The sequence below is a fragment of the Bufo bufo genome, chromosome 7 (assembly GCF_905171765.1).
Source record: "Bufo bufo chromosome 7, aBufBuf1.1, whole genome shotgun sequence".
Classification (NCBI taxonomy): Eukaryota; Metazoa; Chordata; class Amphibia; order Anura; family Bufonidae; genus Bufo; species Bufo bufo.
Window position 1 is genome coordinate 56499792 of NC_053395.1, and position 22381 is coordinate 56522172.

Here is a 22381-nt window from a genome sequence, read left to right on the forward strand (position 1 = left end):
GGTTGGTCTAATATGTTATTTATATGGGATGCATTATTTCACTGGCTAATATGATATTTATATGATATGTATTATTTCACTGGTTAACAAATATTTTTTCACAGGTAACATATGATTTTTTTCATCCACAGTATATTAATACATTTAAAAAATCTTTTTTGCGCATGCGACAAATTCTCCCCTTCTTCTAACTTCAGCTCTACCTCTTCTCACACACTGAATCATTGGTTACTATCATATGGATAATGGTCATTCCAGTGTATTACATGGTGTGTGTATAGCATAATCGCGCAGTGCACTCATGTATTATATTGGTGTTCCCTTCCAAAAATATTATAAAATACATTCTGCACCCTAGTTAGGACTAGCAACATGGTAACCTGACTCTTGGTGTGTCTTTTTCTTCATGACAATTGTCTATGTGTTTTATTCCTGCCTTGTGGGTATTGTATCCACACATCTTAAATTGCATTTGAAATATGCTTAATGGTGTCATTAAACATCTATACAAGATGCCAACTTGGGCTTTAATTGTATTGAGTTCGAGTATTGACAGTATAAACTTGTGGTATATAATTGTAACAGCGGCCGATCCAGATGCCCTCACCCAATATGGTGGTTGCGGTGCGCCCGACGGTCTGCGCATGCGCCGTGCTGGAGCGCCGCCCGCCGCTCCTGGATGACGATCGTCGCGCAGTATTTGCGTGACTCTTCTCCTCCGGACCGGCTGGGCGTGGCTTCCAGCGCGGCATTCATGGCGGAGGGCCGGGCGCCATGTAAAGAGCACTCACCATGTGATATCATCCAGGTGAGTCAAAACGGATGGATGACAGGCCAGCCAATGACACCAGTGATTTGATTAACGTCAACCCATCAGCAAACAGGACATAGCTGCTACACCTATTTAAGAGACTATCCTCATCACACTAGCCAGTACCCCTTGAAAAAGCTAAACGCGAAACGTGCGTTGGGGAGCGGACCGGTGGTGTTCCTGTGTGGTATACTTAAGTTGCTTGGTCAGTATTTTGTATGTGCCTATTACAATTCTAGTTACCATATTGCCTCAGTTAGCCTTTGTGGTGTGCATTATCACCCCAAAATTTTGGTATCTGTTGTACAATACATGCATTGTATTATGTAATTTGAAGCCATAGTGGTTAGGTGTAATACACCTTTTTACTGATGACCAATCAAGATTATTGCACGTGCACTTTATTAATATATGCCAGCAGTCCACCATCGGTCCTCTTGGTTTTTAATACGTTCATGTATTGTGACCTGTGTTAAATGTCTTTGTGTGACCTGTGTCAATCATGTTTTGTAGTGATTTTCTAATAAAATTATGTTATTTTTGGATTACCTCGGTACTATAAGTGTTTTTTGTACTCTATTGACCCACTCCTTCTGGTCGGTTTTAATGTCTATGATCGTCGACAACGCTGATAGCAGACATTTAATCTCTCACATACTGTGTTCAATTCCTTTCCCCGGGAGCGCTGCCTACAAGGGGCCTGAACGCTTTCCTGCACTATGATCGGGGAAGTCGTTTCTTGGTAGTGAAGGGCCGGAGCCTGCATAAGGCTATCATGCCTATCAATGCAGTACTGCATTGGAACATACTGAATTTCTCATACACTAATGCATTAAATCTAATGATTGCACTTTCAGGAAAGTAGTGAAAAAAGTTAAAGAAAGTAATAATACAAAATAGATAAAAAATAAAGATATGTTTCACCATGTCTCTAAATGCTCAAAGTATGAAGGTGAACACCGTTACGAACAAATAAATAAACAAAAAATGTCTAGGTCTAGGTCTAGGTCTGTATTATGGCAACTTACATTGCCATAATACAGACCATGACATGTTGGGGGCCAGAGAAGCTGTTACTACCTTTACAGCTGCTCCGGTCAGCTCCCAGCACATCCGCGCGGCAGGGCCGGGCCGACACAGAGGCAATAGCAGGCAGTGCAGGGGGCGGCGCTCACTCACTGACGTCACGCGCCTGGCGGCGCAGGCACGTGACGTCAGTGAGTGAGCGCCGCCCGCACGTGACATCAGTGAGTGAACGCCGCCCGCACGTACTTACTGCTGTTACCGGAGCTAAGACAGAGTAAGGTATCCAAGTAAAGAGATCAGCAATGATTAAAGTTACTGATTAGTTTATAAATGTACTCCTGGGGGCGTCGGGGAGGGGGATCTGTGTATGGCACTGCTATGGGGAGGGGGATCTGTGTATGGCACTGCTATGGGGAGGGGGATCTGTGTATGGCACTGTTTAGGGGAGGGGGATCTGTGGATGGCACTATTTAGGGGAGGGGGGATCTGTGGATGGCACTATTTAGGGGAGGGGGGATCTGTGGATGGCACTATTTAGGGGAGGGGGATCTGTGGATGTCACTGTTTAGGGGAGGGGGATCTGTGGATGGCACTATTTAGGGGAGGGGGATCTGTGGATGGCACTATTTAGGGGAGGGGGATCTGTGGATGGCACTGTTTAGGGGAGGGGGATATGTGGATGGCACTATTTAGGGGAGGGGGATCTGTGGATGTCACTGTTTAGGGGAGGGGGATCTGTGGATGGCACTATTTAGGGGAGGGGGATCTGTGGATGGCACTGTTTAGGGGAGGGGGATATGTGGATGGCACTGACCCTAGTCTTATACTCGAGTCAATAATTTTTCCCATTTTTTGGGGGTAAAATTTGGGGCCTCGGCTTATACTCGAGTATATACGGTACCTATATATATAAACCTATGTATCTTTCCAAAAAATGTATAAATAATACTCAAGATTATTAATGTAAAATACATACACAAAAATCCACAAAAAAGTCATTAAAAACAATGTGAAAAGGGACTACATGGTATACACATAATCCTAGTATATACACAATATAGTATAAAGCCTCATTTACATATCCATGTTTAAATCCGTGGAAAGGTGGTCAGTGATGCCTCCGTGAAGATGTCCGTGATGGATTCATGTTGGGTCCATGTGTCCGTTTTTATTTGTCCTTGTGTCATCCGTGTTTCACTCATACTGAACAGCTGAAAAATAATTTTCAAAGCATCTTTTCCTAATGATCCATGAAATGCGGATGAAACACGGACGGCATCCGTGTTGCATCCGTGGTTTTCATGGACTCATAGACTATAGTGAGCGCGATGGATCGATGAACACGGACAAAATAGATCATGCATCCGTGCTAAAAAAAACAGACCCACGGACTGTGCTAAAACACTGATGTGTGGATACACACATTAAAATGAATTGTGACGTGTGCTGTCCGTGGACATGTGAATGAGGCTTTATTCATATATGATATACCTAGGGGGTATATGATGCTGCAGCATAGAATTATCTGTTGTTTACAGACTATCATATATGACAAGTAAGTCTTATTAACATTATTGAAATAATAGTCAATTCAATTATGCCTTTCAGGTTGTTTCTGTATACAGTCAGCCTATCATGTAAAATTCTATATTATATAGCAAATAAATTATATTAGCATAATTGAAATGGATAGCTAAAGTAAGAACACTATAATCTGATTCAATTCATGTATAATTACCACTTCTCAAAACCTACAGCATGTTGATCTCCTCAGATTCCAATGTGTTTTGCGTTTCGCCCCAACAGCTTCTTCTGGGGGCATGGGGCTAAAGTTATGAGGGTCAGAATATGAAAAGAAATTTTTTTTTTTTCCCAAAGTGTTTTTTAAGTATTAAAAGACAATAAAAATTATATATTTGTGGTATCCCTGTAGTAGTCATATTGACTACCGCATAGTAAATGTCGTAAAAATAAAATCCATAAAACTATGGTGTAATTGTGTTTTTTTCCAATTCCACCCAATTTGGAATTTTTCTCAAGCTTCCCACTACATTGTATGCAATATGAAATGGTGCCATTAGAAAGAACAACTTGTCTCACAAAAAACAAGCCCTCGTATGTTTATGTGAACAGAAAAATAAAAAAATTATGGCTCCGCGAATGCAGGGAGTTGCTGTGTCCTCAAAGGGTTAACAATGAACTTTTACCTTATTTTTATTTATTTTTTTGCTTTAGTTGCAAAAGAATACCTGGGTGCATCACATAACACTACACTGTATAACGTTGCTTACTTTTTATTTGTAATTGCCATTTTTGTCAAATATTGTAAATAAACATGCCACCTTAATCACATAACTCTCATTGTTTCCATTGGTGATTAAATCACATGTGGAGAGAATTAATTTTTGCAATTCTGTAACTACAGCTTTGACACCATTTGGTCTCGTTCGGCTGACATTCTCCTCTGTTAAACATTTGTTATGCATTTCATCAGAAATCACATTTTGTTTTAGTTTTTTGGAAGATAGTAATTTTGTTTTCAACCATTTGTTCTTCTATTAACCCATCATGCTCATCACATGGGCTGCAAACGTTTGAGCATATGTGTATGCACCCAACAAAACATGTCAACTAGCACACTGAGACACGTAGTCTGAATAGACATACGTTAAATGCTCTAGAAAGACAAGCATCCTATAGCCCAAACAAATAAGCGCAAAGTGATAAACCAAAACATTGGACCATGTGTTCCATTTAAATTTGCATTATCATTTTGAGATGTTGGTTCTACTATCAGCTGTTTCCAGGTAAAAGTCACATTGAAAAAATATAGGCAGCAATGTAAATGTGCAGCTGGTTTTAAAGGGGTTGTCCGGGTTCAGAGCTGAACCCGGACATATCCCCTTCTTCACCCAGGCAGCCCCTCTGAGTGGAGCATCGGTGCATAAAATCCTCCGATGCTCTCCCTTGCCCTACATCGCACAGGAAAAGGGCAGTTTTGTTTACATTTTTACACTGCTAGGCGGAGGCTTCCGCCCAGCAGTGTCTGGGTGACATCACTGGCACTAATGGCCCGGCTTTAGTGCTGCCCTAGGCTGTTTTACTGGCTAGGACAGCGCTAAAAACCCGGCCATTGGTGACAGTGATGTCACCAGGCTCACTGCTAGGCGGAAGCCTCTGCCTAGCATTTCCATACAGAGACCTGATGCGTCACCAGATCTGCTAAAAAAAACAAAAAACTTGCCCTATGCGATTTAGTGCAGGGCAAGGGAGAGCATCGAAGCATGAAATGCTCTGATGCTACACTCAAAGGGGCTGCCTGGGTGAAGAAGAGGTTATGTTTGGGTTCAGCTCTGAACCCAGATAACCCCTTTAGTTTAATAGAATGATGTTGCAAAGATAAAAAGAAAAATATTATATTGTATTACAAAACCATACTGTTTCTATACTGTATAACTGGTAGGCAGTAACATTATGATGGCATGGGTCAGACATCTAGAATCCCCAGCTATCTCAAAAATGCTAAGGTTCCTTTGGAATTTTCCTTACACATCAGTAGTCCTGTCTACCCACTGTGCAGATAAATGCAAGGAAGCTCCATTTAAGTGAATGGGACCGTTGGCGTCGTTGTCTACATAATGGGGTGATTAAAGCACTAATGTACAAGGAAAACTGTAAATGAGCCACATTGCTTAACTGCAGCTTCTTTTTTTCTGAGTTACCTATCAAAAACTACCAGACTGCATAAAGTGTAAATACATTTTATTAGCATAATTCATGGTTGATAATCCAGGGAAAAGTCTACATCCACAAGAGGAGACACAAATGGTGATTCAATATATCTTCCACAAATAGACAATAATAAAGTGCATGTGCATAGTGAAAAATTCATCAAATCACATCACATGTAATACAAAGAATCAATTACCCATTATGTGTCTCCTCTGGGATCTGATGATCACATGGGGTTCCTGCAGTCAGACACCAAATCATCCAAGTCCTGCAAAAGCAAAGCAGTCCTAGACCATCACACCTCCATGATGTTTTTATGGTGGAAATTAGTGTTAGATTTGTTCGTTTTTATACTTAGATACAGTCACTGATAGCTTTACACGGGAAGGTGTAAACAGAAATGTATTACATTCCCTGTGTAAGTGTGTATACAGATACAGCTATCACTCACTGATAGTTATACATGGGGAAAGTGTTATCAGTTATTGATAGCATTCTCTGTGTAAATGTGTTTACAGAGATAGCTGTCAGTCACTGATAGTTGTACACAGGAGAGGTGCTAACAGTGCTTGATAATGTTTTCTGTGTAAGTGTATATATAGTGATAGCTGTCAGTCACTGATAGCTGTACACGGGGAAGGTGTTATAAATGATTGATAGCATCCTTTCTGTAAGTGTGTATACATATATACGTCAGTCACTGATAGCTGTACACGGGGAAGGTGTTATAAATTATTGATAGCATCCTTTCTGTAAGTGTGTATACTTATATAAGTCAGTCACTGATAGCTGTACACGGGGAGGTGTTATCAGTGATAGGATTATCTGTGTAAGTGTGTATATAGAAATAGATGTCAGTCAATGATAGTTGTGCACGGGGGAGGTGTTATCAGTGATTGATTGAATTATCTGTGTGCGTATATCGAGATAGATGTCAGTCACTGATAGCTGTACACAGGGGATGTGTTATCAGTGATTGATAGCATCCCTGCGTAAGTTTTTATATTTAGATACATGTCAGTCACTGATAGCTTTACACGGGGAGGCGTAAACAGAAATTGATTATATTCCCTGTGTAAGTGTATAGATATAGTGTTATCAGTGATTGATAGTATTATCTGTGTAAGTGGGTATACCTAGCTGTCAGTCACTGATAGCTGTACACGGGGAGGTGTAATCAGTGATTGATAGCATTCTCTGTGTAAGTGTGTATACAGAGATAGCTGTCAGTCACTGATAGCTGTACACGGGAAGGTGTAATCAGTGATTGATAGAATTCTCTGTGTAAGTGTGTATACAGAGATAGCTGTCAGTCACTGATAGCTATACATAGAGGAGGTGTTATCAGTGATTGATAGCATTCTCTGTGTAAGTGTGTATACAGAGATAGCTCTCAGTCACTGATAGCTGTACACTGGGGAGGTGTTATCAATGATTGATAGCATTCCCTGTGTAAGTGTGTATACATAGATACATGTCAGTCACTGATAGCTATACACGGGGGAGGTGTTATAAATGATAGCATCCCTTGTGTAAGTGTTGTAGGGGATCGTCTCTTTTCAGGGGGTCACACTCACAGATATCTTCGCAGATACGATTATAATGTCCAAACTCTTGCTTTATTTCAGACACTTTAGCAAAGCACAGGTTAAGAAGTCGCAGCTTCAACTTATCACGTGTGACATCCACACAAAATAACAAACCCTTGCCCGGCTAGGCTCTAACTAAACACACAAGCGTATCCCTGACTCACCTAGAGAGCCCTGTTCACACATGGAACACAAATGCGGCTTTCCTCAGCCATTCAGTCCAGCAACCTCCAGGCTGTGACACTTCAATACCTTTTTGGGGGATTGTGGCCCAGTAGTCCTCCCGACTGTGGCCTCGTGATCCTTGTTTCACAGGGGTCACTGCGTCCCCCAAAGTTCAGGCTATCGCCTAGCCTCGTGGCCCCGCAGCCCACGCGGCTGAGACCACTCACACAGAGCCTCACCAGGACTCTGCTTCACAAGACACTCCAGAGTGAGACACACCCAAGATCCAGTAGCAGGATTAAATAGGATCCCTGGACATGAGCATGCCTCAAGTCCCGGACTAGAACCTGGGGAAACAACACCTCAATGTTCACATTGCCACAGTGTGTATAAATATATACGTCAGTCACTGATAGCTGTACACGGGGGAGGTGTTATCAGTGATTAATAGCATCCCCTGTGTACGTTTGTATACGTAGATACTTGTCAGTCACTGATAGCTTTACAAAGGGAGGTGTTAACAGAAATTGATTACATTCCCTGTGTAAGTGTGTATATGGATATAGCTGTCTATCACTGATAGCTATACATGGGGAAGGTGTCATCAGTGATCGATAGCATTCTCTATGTAAGTGTGTATACAGAGATAACTGTCAGTCACTGATAGCAGTACATGGGGGTTCTAATAATATTAGAAAAAGCAGAACTATAAATTTATTGCAAGTTTTACTGAATCTCTTTCCACAAAACTATGTATCAATCTGCTCAGCTCCTCCTGCTTTATAACATGCTCTGTGTAGATTGCATTGCATATTGTGTTCGCAGGTCCTCTTTTACATCATCATTTTTGTGTCTATTTGGGTTAAGTAGTTGGATGATCTGAAATATTCAAATGTTACAAATATGCACAAAGTAAAAAAAATATATATAAAAGGGGCAAATACTTTTTCATAGCACAGTATATGGTAAAATATTCTAGATTTTGCACTTTACTGACTTTATAGACAAAGCTGAAACTTTATTTTAGCTCCCGGTACCAAACATTCAATTTTTACAGATATCGAAGGATGTAATGCGTTGAAATGAATACATAAAATTCTCATGATGCTTGTTGTCAACTGCTTTTACATGCCCCCACTGCAACCACTGAGAAGCCTTTTACCATTGACTAGAAGCTATCAAAATTCTTCATCAGCTTTGTATGGATTGCATAACTTGCAAAAAAAAAAACAACAAGCAATGACTGATAGACATGAAGTATTTTCCATCTTCTGCAGAATAACTGTAACATTTTCTGCAATAATAAAACTCTATACTTGCTAAAGCCTGTGGGTGGACAAACATTTCAAATAATGCCTGGAAAGAACCAAGATTATGCAATCTCAAGAGCTTTTTGCATAAGCTACATTGAAGATAAAATACAAATGAAGTAGGAGGCTGAGGCAGTGAAGGCATGTAAACAGCAACTTATTATTCCGCTCTTAGGTTTTACAAGTGCTGGATTAAAGAGGAATATACCAGGGACCACTTTGCCTTCTTGGACGTACACCAAACTGATCTAGAGTGCACATGTACATTGAGACGTACTGTCATAAATTGTGTTGCAGTTTGTCAAGAGTCAAGAGAGACAAAGTCAATTTTATTGAATATATTTAAAATCAGCTTTAAAGGGAACCTGTCACCTAGCATGCCATTATGAAGCTGTGATTTAGGATCCCAAACATGCTCATAGCAAACCCAACCAGCCCTGCCAAAGAAAGTCAGGGGAGCACCACTCATGAGGCAAAGTGAGACGGTGGATTTAGGCAGTGCTATGCTAGGACTGTAGGGGGCAGCAATTTAGCCTCCAGCCTTGCACTCCTGTATGGACTCATATGGATACTGCAAAGCCAGGTTGCAAATTGTTTGTAAATTACAGTTTATAATCAGCTTTTTTTTTTCCCCTGCCCTCTGCACTAAAAAACAAAAAAACAAAAAAAAGTTCTTGATTTATTTTTTCAGTTTTCACTATGTACGTGCTAATACATGACGTGCACAGTGCAAACCAGATGCTCAGCCTTTTCTGCAATCGGGGTTTTGAGGAAGGGATTTGAATTAAATTGACTGACCAGGAGGTTTTCACATGGTGCTGTCAGTTTCCTTTCTGACTTTCTGACTAAGCAGCCCCTTTAATTTTGGGATCTTTGTGATGGGTCATGGTCTTTAAAATAGGACAGGATGTATGTCTATAAAAATTTTGGGTCATCCATTATTTTTGCGTCAGTTGTCCTAGAATTTTTGTAGGACGTCAACCATGGACTGTGGTCTTGTCTGTATGTTTTCTTAGTGATTGCTAAGATTGGCAGGCCTGTCTAATTTATCATTTTCTACGCCTGTTTTTGGAGTAGAAAATAGTCTAAATCTGTGCCAGCAAGTTAGCCGGCGTAGATTTAGACAGGCGGTAGATACACCTAAGTTATGTATAGGCCGGTATCCACCGCCAGCGAAAGGGGTATTTATGCCTGTCTTAATAAATGACCCCCTTAATCCCTTAACACAAAATAATACACATAGTGGAAGATTTTTGCTGAAGTCAAGTCCCACAAATTTGCAGTAAAATCTGAATGTTGGGTTTTGCCATGGAACTTTCCCAAATTTGACCAGAAGACTTTCCCAGTGCAATCACATGCATGCATACTACTTCAGTAAAGCCAAGGACAGTACACCTCACTTCACGATGCATACAATGCATGTCAGGCACATGTGAAGTGTATAATTCTTGGCTTCATCGGTAGTGTTGAGGGAATCAAAGTTCACAAAGTGGACATTGATCTGAATTTCAGAAAAAAAATTATTTGCTGCGAAGTCAAATTTCCTCATGCTCCGTAGTAACTAATCAATTTCCCTGAAATGGCGGTAAAAAATAAAAATAAATCATACTTACCTTTTCCATTTGAGCGTGAAGAGGCCATAGCGGCCATCTTGCTTGAAGATGCTGATGTCTCTGCCATTTCACTGTGAGCTGAGCATAGGGAGAGACATGACAAGTGCTAGGGACAGTGTTGCTAAAAGCTTTTAATTGTGGAATATTGGATATTGAGAGTTTAGGGAGAGTGCAGGGACAGTGTAGGAAGATCATAGGTGGATTTTTACACACAGTAGGGAGAGCATAGGGAGACTGCAGGGACAGTACAGGGACCGTAATATGTAGGGAAGCTGAAGGGACCCATAGGAGACAGCGCAGTTTGCATCAATCCCTGTGTAGGGCACAGAGCTATCTAACTGAATAGTTTCCTCCTTGTTTAATAGATGAGCAATACTATTAGGCATTGATTTTCAAATTGGGGTGAATAAGCTGTCTAATTTTACTGTTATTGGTGTGTCCACCTTATCTAATAGATAAGCAATTCGATTAGGCATTAATTCTCAAATTGGGGTGAATAAGCTGTCTAATTATACTCTTATTGGGGTATTCACCTTGTTTACTAGATTTGACACAAAGTAAGCCAACCAATAGTTGTTGCAAAGTTAGACAAAAGTGTACAACCCTACATCAGATTTATCAATCAGCATTTGGCACATCTTTTGACTGATGGCCTAAATTTATGCAGTCTATATTTTAGACATTATGGACAATGGACTTGGAACCACTAGGCCAGCTAATAGGTTTGACTTTGGGCTAGCCCTGAGGGTGTTATCCTGATGATACCCTGGTTTCAACTCTTTAATCACTATAAAGGTATCTGGTCTTTGCTGCAGTGGAGCCACCAGACCGCTATCTCTTCTCTCCCGGTATAGTTGGCAGCTGATGCACATAGGTCAGAGACGCCATTGCAAAGAACCAGATGAACAGGCATAGCACACAGGCAGAACCAGGTGGAGAACATGCTGTCAAAGTACATGAATCCAAGGCAAACACAGACTGAACCAGACAAGATCAGACAAGCAGAGTACATACTAATAGAGTACATACTGTACTAATCCATGGAACAGACACAGGGGAATGGCAAATGGAACTAGGACAGAATTCACACACAGACAGATCCTGAACAACTCCAAACACAGATTCAAGTGCAATGTGGAGTAATCAGGCAGACAGATCTAACCTCCAGCACAGAACAAGCAGACAGAATGTGAACAGAATTTGATGCTCAACCATGAAAATGACACACAACTCAGAAAATATATAGCAGGGGAAATTAACACAACAGACTGAGGTGCAAAGCACAATGGCCCTAATTCACACCCAGTAGCCAACACCAGGACTCTTAGAACAGTGGCAACATGAACCGCCATTGAACACAATGGCCCTAATTCAAACCCCACAAGAAGCTGGCGCCTCCACGTACAGAACAATGGCTAAAGGTGAAAGGCCATTGGAACAGACCAAATTAGTAAATCTGCTCTTCAATTTAAAGTTTGTTGCAAAGTAATATGGTACTTCAAATTTCAGTAACAGGACAAGCATCTTCAGCTTATCAATGACAATTTGTTAAGAGGTAATGTAATTTTGCACCACATTTTAAACAACCATATTTTATCACTAGTGTTGGGCGAGCATGCTCGGCCAAACACTAGTTTGGTTCGACCATCGCGATGCTCGGCCAATCTCGGCGTTCGGTCGAATACCGCGTGTGCTCAAGCGCGATGATCGAGTCCTCCCCGCACGTTTGTTGGCTTTTACGCAGCCAATAAACATGCAGATAAGTACTGCCATTCACTGTAATGCCGTAGCCATGTTGGCTGCTGGCATTACAGTGATTGGCTGGCCGGAACGTGTCATCGGGTGCTATACAGCATCCGATGACAAGTGTTCAGCTTAGTATTAGTCAGGGAGAGCTGGAGAGCAGAAGGAAAAGATAGCGTAAGGATTGAAATAGCAATATGTTTGTTTTTATACTTGTTATAGACCCAAAAGTCCTTTTAAGGACTATTGTGTGTGGCAGCAATATATATTTTTAGCGCAACCTGCGCTAAATTTGCGAAAACTTGTTAGAGACCCAAAAGTCCTTTTATAGTTGTATCTGGCAGCAATATATTTTTTTAGCGCAACCTGCACTAAATACCTTGCAATTGTTTGGCCGCTGCAGATAGCGGCATTATCTGCACTACATCTCCTGTCTAAGGTGTGCGCAGCCTAAAAATATCTGTGACATCCAGTGTACTTTTCCCATAGATGGTGTCCGCTGTGGACAGTTACATTACTTGCACTCCATCTCCTGTATAACGTTAGCGTATCCGAAATATCAGTGAAAGAGATTCTCATCATTTTACTAGTTGATATATATGTTTTATATATATATATATATATATAATATATTTTGATATAGGAATCAGGAACTGTCCCTTGTATTGATTACAGAGGGTCTAGAGATACCTGCCCTACATGTCCTGTATAACGTTTGCGTATCCAAAATATCAGTGACATTTAGTCTAATTTTTTTGCCGCTGGTGGCAGCGACATTACCTGCACTACATCTCCAGTATAACGTAAGCACATCCGAAATATCAGTGACATTCAGTGTAATCTTTTTCACTGCTGGTGACAGTGACATTATCTGTGCTACATCTCCTGTGTAACGTGTACGCAGTCTAAAAATATCTATGACATTGTGTGTACTTTATTTGGGCATACACTTACAAAACCTGCGCTACTGTACGAGTGACCTACTTGTAAGCATATATACCATTTAATATGCGCAAGGCGAGCAGTAAGGGACGGGGAAGTGGCCGTGCTGCTGATGGTGCACTCAGAGGCCGTGGCCCTGGGCACGGTGAAACTTTGCTTGCTTCCAGAGCACAAGAAACACACTCATCCACGATACCTAGCTTCATGTCCCAGTTTGAAGGGCGGCGCAGGACACCACTCTCAAAATCAGACCAGTGCGACCAGGTGGATGGTTGGATTGCAGCAGATAATGCTTCCAGTTGGTTAAGCACCACCCTGTCTTCCACAAAGTCCAGTCTCAGTAGCCAAGAGTCTGGTCAACAGAATCCTCACCCTGATACTCCTTCCACCCACCATAGAGAGTCTTGGCAAACAAGTAATCCCACACTCGGATTTCCCGAGGAGTTGTTTTCATCGCTATTCCTTAATTTGGGCCTCAAGCCAAGCCCGCTTGAAGAGGGACATGAGGAGATCTTGTACCCTGATTCCCAAACTCTGGAGCATCCACAGTCAGAAGATGACGGTGGGGAATGGAAATTAGTGTTTCACAAGGTGGATGATGATGATTAGACACAGTTGCCAATAAGTCAACCACATTTAGTGTCTCAAGAGGTTCATGATGAGGATGAGACACAGTTGTCAATAACTGAGGTTGTTGTTAGGTCAACAAGTCAGGAGGATGACCAGAGTGAGCAAGTGAAAGAGGAGGTGCTGGACGATGAAGTCACTGACCCAACCTGGGAAGGTGGCAAGCCGAGCGAGGACAGCAGTACAGAGAGGGAGGGATCCGCATCACCACAACAGGCTGGAAGAGGCAGTAGGGTGGCAAAAGGGAGAAGGCAGGCCACACCAAACAGGCAGGCAACTGTTCCCTGGAGCACCCCCTTCTGGCAATCTCCATTGCCAAGGGGTAGATGTTCCGCAGTCTGACGCTTTTTTTAAAGGAAAGTGCAGACAATAAAATAATTGTCATTTGCAAACTGTGCCGTACCAAAATGAGCAGGGGCGTGAACACTAGGAACCTCACCTCCACCAGCATGATCCGCCACATGGCTTTAAAGCACCCTAATAGGTGGGCCGAACACCTGGGTCCACAACCAGTGTCTGCGCTTCACACCACTGCCTCCTCTTCCCCTGTGTTACGTGCTGGCCAATCCCCTGTCCAAGACGCAATGCCGGATGCCTCCCGCTATACGGCTGTCCCGCGGTACTCTGTCCCCAGCCGCAATATTTTTCACGGTGTGCAGTCCCAGCCTTACACCAGCTTGTGTCCCGTAACATCACCCGTGCCCTGACCAACGCAGTTATTGGGAAGGTCCATTTAACAACTGACACATGGACATGCTTTGGGTCAGGGACGCTACATTTCCCTGACTGCACACTGGGTTAATGTTGTGGAGGCCGGGAGCGAGTCGTACCCTGGGATGGCACAGGTGCTACCGACGCCAAGGATTGCAGGCCCTGCTTCCATAAGGGTTTCCACCAGCACCTACGTTAGTGGCTGCAACCCCCCCTTCTCCTCCTCCTTCCACCTCTGAATTATAATCTTACGGCTCCAGTCAGACATCAGTCAGTAGTAGTGTAGCACTGTAGTGGGGAAGTGGCAAGAGGCTGTGCTTAAACTGTTCTGCTTAGGTGACAAACAGCACACCGCCACAGAACTGTGGTGGGGATATGGGACCAGACTAAGCTGTGGCTCTCGCCAGTCAACCTAGAACCAGGCATGGTTGTGTCTGATAATGGCCATAACTTGGTGGCAGCTTTGGAGATCGGCAAACTCACACACATACCATGCCTAGCCCACGTGTTCAACATAGTGGTTCAGTGGTTTCTCAAAACCTACCCCAATTTGCCTGAGCTACTGGTGAAGGTGCGCAGTGTGTGTGTTCATTTCCGCAAGTCATCGACAGCTTCTGCCGGTCTGGCAACGCTGCAGCAGCACTTGGAATTGCCAGCTCACTGACCGTTGTGTGACATGAGCATGCGCTGGAACTCCACGTTCCACATGTTGGCCAGGCTTTGTGAGCAGCAGAGGGCAGTAGTGGAATACCAGCTGCAACATGGTCATCGCCTTTCCAGTCAGCTTCCGCTATTTACAAGCGACGAGTGAGCATTGATGTCTGACCTCTGTGAGGTTTTACGCAACTTTGAGGAATTAACACAGATGGTAAGTGGGGATAACGCTAAAATCAGCGTAACATCCCACTTCTGTGTCTGCTCAAACGCTCACTGCTCACAATTAAGGCCAACGCTTTGCATGTGGAAAAGGTGGAAGAAAGTAGACAGGGTGATAGCCAGACCACCCTCAGTTTGTCTTCTTAGCACGAATTGGATGATGAGGAGGAGGAGCAGGATACGGTTGCCTCCGCTACAGAGGGTAGTACCCATGGAAGCTTTATTCCATCTGTTCAGGGAGAATGGGTAGAAGAGAAGTAGGAGAATGAGGAGATTGAGAGTCATCCTCCTTATGAGGACAGAGAAGTCTTGTCTGTTGGGACTCTGGCACACATGGCTGACTTTATGTTAGGCTGTCTTTCCCGTGATCCTCGCGTTGCATGCATTTTGGCCAACAACGATTACTGGTTGTTCACCCTTCTCGACCCCCGCTACAAAGATAACTTATCATCTCCAATTCCTGTTGTGGAGAGGATAAGCAAAATGGTGCAATACCAGAAGGTCCTTTTGGAAAAATTGCTCCAAAAGGTTCCAGCTGACAACGCTGGCTGCAGAGTACGTAGTTCCTTGGCCAAACGAGGAGGGGAGATGAGTGGAACACACAGCAGTTCCAACAGAGGCATGGCAACACTCTCCAAGGCCTGGGACAGTTTTATGACACCCCGCCAGCACCCTCAACCTGATGCTCGGCCTAGTGTCACAAGGAGGGAAACATTTTGGAAGATGGTAAAAGATAACGTAGCAGACCGTGTCAGCATCCTCAGTTATCCCTGTGTATTATCGCTGTGTTATTCCACGAACTGGCGCTCTACGCCTTGGAGGTGCTGGCCTGTCCCGCCGCCAGTGTTTTGTCAGAGCGTGTATTTAGTGCTGCTGGGGGCATAATAACTGATAAGCGCATCTGCCTGTCAACTGAAAATGCTGAGCGGTTGACTCTTATAAAAATGAACAAGGCCTGGATTGCCCCTCACTTCTCTACTTCGCCAGAGGAAAGCGGCGGGACATAAAGTCACAATAAATGTGGCGTCTATGGTGTATTGAATACACTGTAGTCCCATGCACCCCTTCCACCATTCAAAAAGGTATATGGTTCAATCTCCCTTTTCTCGTCCTCCTCCTCCTCCTCCATCATATCAACATGCTTATTAGGCTGCCCTCGCTCCTAATGTTTTATAGGGTCATCTCAGCAGCGGGCCCTCACCCATAATGTTTTTGAGGGTCACCAGCAGGCCCTCACCCATGTTTTTGGGGGTCACCAACAGGCCCTCAACCATAATTTTTTAGAGGGTCAGCTCAGCAGCAGACCCTCGCCCCTACATTTTTAGATGGTCAGCTCGGCAGCAGGCCCTCGCCCATAATATTTTAGATGGTCAGCTCGGCAGCAAGCCCTGGCCCATAATGTTTTAGGCGGTCAGCTCGACAGCAGGCCCTCGCCCACCAATTTTTTTCGATGGTCAGCTTGGCAGCAGGCCCTCGCCCACAACATTTTTTAGATGGTCAGCTCGACAGCAGGCCCTTGCTTACAACATTTTTGAGATGGTCAGCTCGGCAACAGGCCCTCGCCCATAATGTTTTAGATGGTCAGCTCGACAGCAGGAGCTTGTTTACAAACTGTTTTAGATGGTTAGTTCGGCAGCAGGCCCTCGCCTATAATGTTTTAGATGGTCAGCTCGGCAGCAGGCCCTCGCCCACAAAATTGTTTTAGATGGTCAGCTTGGCAGCATGCCCTCGCCAACAAATTTTTTTAGATGTTCAGCTCAGCAGCAGGCCCTCACCCACAAAATTTTTTAGATGGTCAGCTCAGCAGCAGGCCCTCGGCCATAATGTTTTAGATGGTCAGCTCGGCAGCAGGCCCTCGCCCACAAAATTTTTTAGATGGTCAGCTCGGTCGCAAGCCCTCATCCACAATTTTTTTTAGATGGTCAGCTCAGCAGCAGGCCCTCGCCCATAATGTTTTAGATGGTCAGCTTGGCAGAAGGCGCTCACCTATAATGTTTTAGATGGTCAGTTTGGCAGCATGCACTCGCCTATAGTGTTTTAGATGGTCAGCTCGGCAGCAGGCCCTCGCCTACAAATTTTTTTAGATGGTCAGCTCGGCAGTAGGCCCTCGCCCACAACATTTTTTAGATGGTCAGCTCGGCAGCATGCCCTCGCCCACAATTTTTTTTAGATGGTCAGCTCGGCAGTAGGCCCTCACCCCTAATGTTTTAGATGGTCAGCTCAGCAGCAGACCCTCACCCCTAATGTTTTAGAAGATCATATCAGCAGCAAGCCCTCGCCCCTAATGTTTTAGAGGGTCACCAGCAGGTTCTTGCTCCTATTGTTTTTGAGGGTCACCAGCAGGCCAGCAATCATAATTTTTCAAGGGTGTGTATGATTCCCTCCTTTATGTGTAATAAAGGCTGTATTGGAGTGCCGGTACCTTGTAATTTTTGCAACCCTTTCTCTTAGTGCATAGGCTTTAGAAGTCCCACTACCTGAACTATTGTAACACAATGTGAATGAGGCCCTCCTTTATGTGATATACAGGTTGTATCGAAGTGCCTCTTCCTTGTAATTTTTGGCAGCACTTGCACTTTATATACAAGTTAATATACAGGATAGAATGGTTTTGTGCATATTATTATCAGTCTGTAAAAGTGGCATACTATTCTTCCTTGTAATTTTTGGCAGCACTTGCACTTTATATACAAGTTAATATACCGGATAGAATGGTTTTGTGCATATTATTGTCAGTCTGTAAAAGTGGCATACTATTCGGACAGCATTATTCCCAGCAGCTACCTGGGAGTCCAAGATGCATCCAGACATCCTCCCCATGCTGTTCCCGAACCATTTCAGTGGTGTTTCCATTAATTTCTGACCTTTTACTATGACCCAGACACCCTCCCCTCTTCAGAGCAGGGGGTGCCTGGTTTAATGCTCGGGTTATTCAATTGACTTCCATTGAGCTCGGGTGCTCAGTGGAGCACCCAAGCATCCCAAGGTGTTCTACTTGAGCACCCGAGCACTTTGGTGCTCGACCAACACTGTTCATCGCCAATACTGTAGCAGCAAACTGTCATATACTACTGAACACATCATCAGAAACATTATCTCTCCCAAATAACCAGAGCTATTTTTATGGCAAGTTTCATGTATAACACATAGAGTCATTAGCCAGCAGTGCAGCATGTCTATAACAAAAGGTCAAGTAGCTAGGTAATTATTATTCCAGACCATCTTTAGCTAAGTAGCATAGAAGAGTGTTATTCTGAAGAATACTATACTCACATATTTGAGTCTTGATATATAGCACAAAATTGGACAATAGCGGATATGGGATACATTCATTGCCTGCACAGTATAGTAAATCGTTTAATTGGCATTACTTAGTTTTATGCAAAAACAATTAGATATTAGATTCTTGGACTTTTTTTTTCTAGTTAATGTTTTTCATAAACGTTGTCTACGTACAAAATTTATTCTTTCACATGTTATTCATCTACTTCTCATTATAATTGTACCTCTAAGCAATCTGTAACCACAGGCTCTCTTTCTGTAGGCTATTTGTGATGGCCAAATAATAGCGATGAGCGAATTTCTTGAAATTTTATTCACATTTGATTCACCCAAATCGGTCATGTGATTCGATTTGGGGCTAAATAAATTCAAGCCAAATTAAAATTATTTTATTTCTTTTATGCACTTATATAGCGCTACTATATTCTGCAGCACTTTACAGATATTAGCATCCAACTGTTCCCAATGGGGAACCAATAACTGAGTGGAGCTGATAATTACAAAAGCCTCACCGATATTTCAAGATTCTATATGTGAAGGGGCCCACCACAGAAGGTGTGGGGAAATATCCTTATTAGAATATAACTTTTATACGGTATACAATAAAATACAATACACCAGAGGATGCATCAACATAACACACATACAAACATGTAAAAGGGTCCATTCATAGGTACCCCACTGCTGGTAGAGCAAGAGTAGAAAAATAGATCTGCTGCGCCTGTGTGGACGCAAGCAGTCTTACCCGACCAACCAGATGGCTAGGATCAGCTTGGCTTTGGTAATGCCTGGACCGGACGGTGTCTTGTGTAGTCAGAGGGAGTCTTGGTACTGTGCCCTATCTCACCCTGAAGACTTGGGGGAAGGGGGCTGCTCCCATACTACCTGTCTACACAGAGCATTCGCCCTAGAAAGGGCGACCCCGTCAGGATACCTGTCCCTAGTTATGGACCTGATCACTGGCACTATTAAAAAAATAATCTGAAGAATCTGTATTTTTTTGATAGTGCCAGTGATCAGGTCCATAACTAGGGACAGGTATCCTGATTGGGTCGCCCTTTCTAGGGCGAGTGCTCTGTGTAGACAGGCAGTATGGGAGCAGCCCCCTTCCCGCAAGTCTTCAGGGTGAGATAGGGCACAGTACCAAGACTCCCTCTGACTACACAAGACACCGTCCGGTCCAGGCATTACCAAAGCCAAGCTGATCCTAGCCATCTGGTTGGTCGGGTAAGACTGCTTGCGTCCACACAGGCGCAGCAGATCTATTTTTCTACCCTTGCTCTACCAGCAGTGGGGTACCTATGAATGGACCCCTTCACATGTTTGTATGAGTGTTATGTTGATGCATCCTCTGGTGTATTGTATTTTATTGTATACCGTATAAAAGTTATATTTTAATAAGGATATTTCCCCACACCTTCTGTTCCCAATGGGGCTCACAATATAAGTTCCCTATCAGTATGTCTTGAAAGTGCTCTAATTGCCCTGAAAAGTTGTGGATGACATTTTGGGGTCTCCTAGAAATGTAAACAACTAATGTCAAGCTCTTTAAACCCAAGACAGCAATAGTAAGTTATAGCGACATATATGGCTATGGGTAAATGCATTGCTGGCAGTGCTAGCAAACAGCCTCTGTGGTCCAATTTTTTTTTCACTTTTTGTGGCAAATGCCTTCTGAGGTCACTTGATGCTTAGCCTTCATCATTTTTTTTTCTGATCTAATGATCTTCTGATGCCATTTTGAGAAATTACCTCATCAATTTGGATTCATATTTGACCTGAATTGTTGAAAAATTTGAGTCAAACTTGCTTTCCTTAGAATTGTTTAAATTATTAAGGAATCTTTAAAGCAGTTGTAGCCAAAGCTTTTTCATTTCAGATCTACTTTTCAGATTGCACAATGCTCCAGTGAGAGCAGCCACAGATAGTTACCATATGTATTCTATATGCATACATAGCTATGCTGTTCCCCCCTCTGCCTTGTCTATACTAGACTGTTATAATGTATGAAAGATATGAAATCTGTGCCAGCTAAAAAGTTCTGGCTGAGCCTCACAATCCTCTATGATGAGTTTTGTACACTGAAACATAATTCAGCTGTTTTCCTACATGAGTTTTCTGTATATGAGTAAAACTATATAAATGCCCTCTAATGGTAGTTTGGCTTTGAGGCCTCTATGTGCAGTATATTGTGATCTACTTTTTGCCACCACAGTTCCTTTTTTCTTTTAGGTCTTCTGAAATTAATAAAATCAACTTATGAAACATGTGGTTCTAAATTTTATATATTTCTTTTGTCACATTTCACCTTTTCTACTAAATAGTTTTTAATTTTGTTACTACATTGAATTAAAGCAGTTCTCTGGGTCAGTGATATTGATGACCTATCCTCAAGATAGGTCAGCAATATCAGATCGATGGTCGAGTCTGACACCCGACACCCCCCACTGATCAGATGCTCCCTGCAGCATCTGGAGCCACAACTAACTCTTTGCAAGCAAAGTTATATGTAAAGTGGCCATTTTGGGTTACTAAAGCTCAGCTCCTATTCACTTAAATGGGTGTAGGTCTTTGCCTCAAACCCTCTATACTGTAGTCTCCCGGGATAGATTTTCTCTTTCCTTCCTCTTGACTACAGTTTTGCTGTCATGTTAAGGTTGCAATTAGGTTAACATTTTAGTTAAATCAAGTATAAAATAAAAAATATATACACTTATGTATTTTTGACTGTAAACTCACAATGGAAGAGTGAATTATCCATCTATGCTTGAAAAAGAGAAATAAGGAAGCAGAGCTTTATATTTTATGCAAATGTATACGTACTATGAAATCAACTAGCCTTCTTCATGGGTATGGCTGGATTTCTGAAATGTATATATAGGGAGTATAGCACATTACCTGTACAATCAAACTGTACATGAAAAATACATTTCCTGTTATTTCTTTTCAGATCAACTTGAAAATATCTATTGTATCTATTTGTCTTTTCACAAATTGCCTTATGCTACTATTTTTAAGTTTAACTGCTTTTTTGATATATTAATCAAATTTTTTTTTTTTACAGCGGAAAAGGGAAATGAAGACTTCTATTCAAAAAGGAGACACCTTGCAGAACTTGCAGCAAAAGGAAGCCTTCCTTTACATCCTGTCCGTGTGGAACAAGAGAGGTCCTATAGTCCTGAAGGTGGTACTCTTGGTGGCACAATGAGTGGCACTTTAGGTGGCACTCACAGTGGCTCAATTGGAGGCACTCATGGTGGCTCAATAGGAGGCACCCATGGTGGCTCAATGAGTGGGACACTTGGTGGAACAATGGGTGGAACCCTTGGCGGTGGTACGCTGGGTGGCACTCACGGTGGTGGTACATTTGGTGGCACACTTGGTGGCACACTGAAATTAAATGGACAGAAATCCAAAGCCACCAAAATACATAATCATCCACTGGCCTCATCGTACAATCCTGACTATAAAACCTGGGACCACTCTGAGCATTCCCTGCGGAGGCAGGCCTATGCAGCCAAGAAGCATTGCCCGGTGGAGTCAGTAAATGAACAGATGCCATCTCAAAATCAGCACTATGTTCCTCCACAGCCATACTTTGTAACAAACAGCAAAACAGAAGTAACTGTCTGAAATATAAAAAGCTAACCCTCGTGGAACCAAACACCACTATAGGTATGGAAATGGAGGTCCCTGTATGCTGAAGATTGTGAACAGCAGATTGTGTTTTTCATGTCCAGCAATACTGTAGAGGAAAGCAATTAGGGACTCCATTTTTTTACTTCACAATGAAGGTTAAGAAAAAACTGTTGCCTATGCTTTTCTAAAAAAAAAACACAAAATAAACTAGAGATTTGAATTTTATGATCTGGAGTAGCACAACAGAGCCTTCATCTCTGCAAAAATTAACATGGTCGCTCTTAATTGCTGAAGAGGATGTAATGACGTGAACGT

The 22381-nt window shown here is 42.7% G+C and overlaps 1 protein-coding gene across 1 annotated transcript in view; it reads left to right on the forward strand.

The window, feature by feature from the left end:
- The window catches only part of SHISA9 (shisa family member 9), a 420563-nt gene extending 398415 nt beyond the window's left edge, over positions 1-22148 (forward strand). The window contains exons 4-5 of the mRNA XM_040440298.1: positions 21492-21610; positions 21809-22148. Coding sequence (XP_040296232.1) covers positions 21492-21610; positions 21809-22060 — 371 coding nt within the window. The 3' untranslated portion in view covers positions 22061-22148. The remainder of the gene's footprint in view (positions 1-21491; positions 21611-21808) is intronic.
- The last annotated feature ends 233 nt before the right edge of the window (positions 22149-22381 follow it).